The sequence below is a fragment of the Zea mays genome, chromosome 2 (assembly GCF_902167145.1).
Source record: "Zea mays cultivar B73 chromosome 2, Zm-B73-REFERENCE-NAM-5.0, whole genome shotgun sequence".
Classification (NCBI taxonomy): Eukaryota; Viridiplantae; Streptophyta; class Magnoliopsida; order Poales; family Poaceae; genus Zea; species Zea mays.
Genome location: NC_050097.1, coordinates 30,383,431 through 30,387,646, shown reverse-complemented (window position 1 = coordinate 30,387,646; position 4,216 = coordinate 30,383,431). Strand labels below are relative to the sequence as shown.

Genomic DNA, 4,216 nt, shown 5'->3' with positions numbered 1-4,216 from the left:
ACAATAATCACCAGCAATCATACAAGCAGTAACAGAAGCATTTATTGTGTCACGGGCTACATCAACGGTCGCGGACAGCTTCTAGGCACATAGCTCCGCGACAGGTTCCATGACGGCCGCCTAGTCTGCAAACCCTAGGGTTACAGAAGTAAGAGACCTCACCAGCGTCGGCGGGACGGCAATGGACCACAGGCGCTGGATCTGCCTGGGGGGGGACCTGCTCAGCGGGGGAAGGGCGAGATCCGGTGAAGGACAGGGGAGGAAGGCGGATCCAGCGACGAACAGAGCCGAGGGAGGAAGGAGGGAGGAAGACGACGGCCAGTGAAAGAACAGAAGAGACTGAAGAAGAGCAGCGTGACCGTGGAAGAGAATAAAGAACGTCAGAGGATGACGGCGCCCAGCGGAGTAACGGCGCGAGGGCACGAAGAGAAGAGCAAATGTGCTAATGACCATTAAGCGAGATAGATGCTAAATGTTTAAACCGTGAAGGATTATAATGCCACGATTTTAATTGCCGTGATGATGATGCCAAATGTCTGAAGCCAGTCGTAGGCGGTGCCATGTTTGCAAAATTCTCCCGTCAACCACTCAAAAACCGAACGGACGGCACATGCGGCGGCCGCGGCCGTGCGCACATGCATTCCGCTTCCGCCGCCCTCGTCCGCGCTGCGCCTAAGCCGTGGCCCGAGCAGCATCCTCTCCGCTTCTTTCCGGCAACTTCGAAGGCGGCGGGTGAGCTCCACCCCACGACCTACTACACTACCCTCCTCGCGTCGCTCTCCCGGGAGTGCCGACACGCCCACCACCCGTTCGACGCAGGTCTTCACCGAACCCATCAGGCGCGGGCATGCGGGGTCCTGCACGCACGGATCTTGCGCCTCGGCCTGCCCCTCCGGGGTCGCCTCGGCGACGCGCTCGTCGACCTGTACGGCAGGTCCGGCCGCGTGGGCTACGCCTGGCGCGCGCTGGCCTGCTGCACCGGGGCTCCAGCGTCAAGCGCGGCGGCGAGCTCGGTGCTGTCCTGCCACGCTCGGTCAGGGTCCCCTCGGGATGTTCTCGATGCGTTCCAGCGTATCAGGTGTTCCATTGGTAGCACGCCGGACCAGTTTGGCATTGCGGTGGTTCTGTCCGCGTGTTCGCGGCTGGGTGCCCTCGAGCACGGCAGGCAGGTGCATTGTGACGTGCTGAAGAGCGGGTTCTGCTCGAGTGTCTTCTGTCAGGCGGGTCTGGTGGACATGTATGCCAAATGCGGCGAGGTCGACGATGCAAGGAGGATGTTTGATGGGATTGCTTGCCCTGACACAATATGCTGGACAAGCATGATTGCGGGCTACCATCGGGTTGGACGCTACCAGCAAGCGCTAGCTTTGTTTTCCAGGATGGAGAAGATGGGTTCTGTCCCAGACCAGGTAACGTGTGTTACCATCATTTCCACTCTTGCAAGCATGGGCAGATTGGGCGACGCTAGAACTCTACTGAAGAGGATACGGATGACGAGCACGGTTGCTTGGAATGCTGTCATCGCAAGTTACTCACAAAGTGGTCTTGACAGTGAAGTGTTTGGCCTATATAAGGATATGAAGAAACAGGGATTGATGCCAACTAGGTCCACTTTTGCGAGCATTCTAAGTGCAGCAGCCAACATGACAGCGTTTGATGAAGGTCGGCAGATACATGCAACGGCAGTAAAGCATGGCTTAGATGCAAATGTTTTTGTGGGCAGTTCACTCATCAACCTGTATGTGAAACATGGCTGCATCTCTGATGCAAAGAAGGTGTTTGACTTCTCCACTGAAAAGAACATTGTGATGTGGAATGCTATCCTTTATGGGTTTGTTCAAAATGAGCTCCAAGAAGAGACCATTCAGATGTTTCAGTATATGAGGAGAGCTGATCTTGAGGCTGATGATTTTACATTTGTGAGTGTCCTTGGCGCGTGCATTAACTTGTATTCACTTGATTTAGGTAGGCAGGTACACTGTATAACAATCAAGAACGGCATGGATGCAGACTTGTTTGTTGCTAATGCAATGCTAGATATGTACTCAAAACTTGGAGCAATTGACGTTGCAAAAGCACTATTCAGTCTCATTCCAGTTAAGGATAGCGTATCCTGGAATGCTCTTATAGTTGGACTTGCACATAATGAAGAGGAGGGAGAAGCTATCAATATGCTTAAAAGGATGAAGTTCTATGGTATAGCACTAGATGAGGTTTCTTTTGCAACTGCAATTAATGCCTGTTCCAACATTTGGGCTATTGAGACTGGAAAGCAGATTCATTCCGCATCTATCAAGTACAATGTCTGCTCAAACCATGCTGTTGGCAGCTCTCTGATTGACCTGTATTCAAAGTTTGGAGATGTAGAATCTTCTAGGAAGGTTTTGGCACATGTAGACGCAAGCAGCATAGTTCCAATAAATGCGCTAATTACAGGTCTTGTGCAGAACAATAGAGAAGATGAAGCCATAGAGTTATTTCAGCAAGTGCTAAAAGATGGTTTCAAGCCGTCTAACTTCACATTTACAAGCATTCTTTCGGGGTGTACTAGACCTGTCAGTTCAGTAATTGGTAAACAAGTCCATTGTTACACACTGAAATCTGCTATTTTGAATCAGGATACTTCACTTGGCATCTCTCTGGTTGGAATATATTTGAAGTGCAAATTGCTTGAGGATGCAAACAAACTCTTAGAGGAGGTGCCAGATCACAAAAACCTGGTTGAGTGGACAGCTACTATTTCAGGGTATGCTCAAAATGGTTACAGTGTTCAATCTTTGGTGATGTTTTGGAGAATGCGCAGTTATGATGTTCGTTCAGATGAGGCCACATTCACTAGTGTTCTGAAAGCTTGTTCTGAGATGGCAGCTCTTACAGATGGAAAAGAGATACATGGCCTCATTGTAAAATCTGGTTTTGTTTCCTATGAAACTGCAACCAGTGCCCTCATGGACATGTACTCCAAGTGTGGGGATGTTATTTCTTCCTTTGAAATCTTCAAGGAATTGAAAAACAGGCAAAATATAATGCCATGGAACTCCATGATTGTTGGTTTTGCGAAAAATGGTTATGCAAATGAGGCACTTCTTCTCTTCCAGAAGATGCAAGAATCACAAATAAAGCCTGATGATGTCACACTCCTTGGTGTTCTGATTGCTTGTAGCCATGCTGGTTTAATTTCCGAAGGCTTACATTTCTTCGATTCTATGAGCCAAGTTTATGGTATAGTACCCAGAGTAGATCACTATGCATGTCTCATCGATCTACTTGGGCGTGGTGGTCACCTTCAAAAGGCTCAAGAAGTTATTGACCAGTTACCATTCAGAGCTGATGGTGTGATCTGGGCTACATACCTTGCAGCATGTCAAATGCACAAGGATGAAGAGAGAGGGAAAGTTGCAGCAAAGAAACTTGTTGAGATGGAACCACAAAGCTCATCCACGTACGTGTTCCTTTCAAGCTTACATGCTGCGGCTGGTAACTGGGTTGAAGCCAAAGTAGCCAGAGAAGCAATGCGAGAAAAAGGGGTGATGAAATTTCCAGGGTGTAGTTGGATCACAGTGGGGAACAAACAAAGCGTATTTGTTGTACAGGACACACATCATCCGGACGCTCTGAGCATCTACAAAATGCTTGATGATCTAACTGGAATGATGAATAAAGATGGCAGAATCAAGGAATGCTTACTTGAGGGACAATGACCCTGTTTAACTAATATATCATGCTAAATAATCAAGGGCCTAGATTGATCTTCTACTGTAATAGAAAGATGTCTGGTTATTTAGGTGAGGAATTTGGTACCCTTGCATAGTATAAGTAATACAATTACTCATAAATTAAGGATTTAGGCTTTTATCACATCTCACCAAATTGGTTGATGAGTTGGTTCATGTCTTATTGCACGAAAAATTCTCTCGAGAACGACAAGGAAAACTGGGCACTTCGCTCATGGCAGTGGCATCCCGCTTGAACGAGATTTACATCGCGCATTCGCGCGTCTCCTCTTGTTCATCGTCAGCTTGTGATGGCTTCTTGCTCGAATTGTGCAGCTTACATCATGCTCCTAGTCACTTTTTGTGCATTTATTCCTGCAAAACTTATACGTCCGACCCTATATAGTCAAAGCTTCTCGCAATAGAGTCCACGTCCTTGAAATCATCTTTTATTTTTTCATAAAAAGTAGAAGTTGCAATATATACTACAACAAACATCTTAG

The 4,216-nt window shown here is 47.8% G+C and overlaps 1 protein-coding gene across 1 annotated transcript; it reads left to right on the top strand.

Moving 5' to 3' along the window:
- The first annotated feature begins 531 nt into the window (after positions 1-531).
- On the top strand, positions 532-4,005 carry LOC103646227 (pentatricopeptide repeat-containing protein At3g09040, mitochondrial). The gene has a single exon (XM_008670956.3). The coding sequence runs from the start codon at positions 561-563 to the stop codon at positions 3,699-3,701; it is 3,141 nt and encodes a 1,046-aa protein (XP_008669178.1). The 5' UTR covers positions 532-560; the 3' UTR covers positions 3,702-4,005.
- Positions 4,006-4,216: the final 211 nt, after the last annotated feature.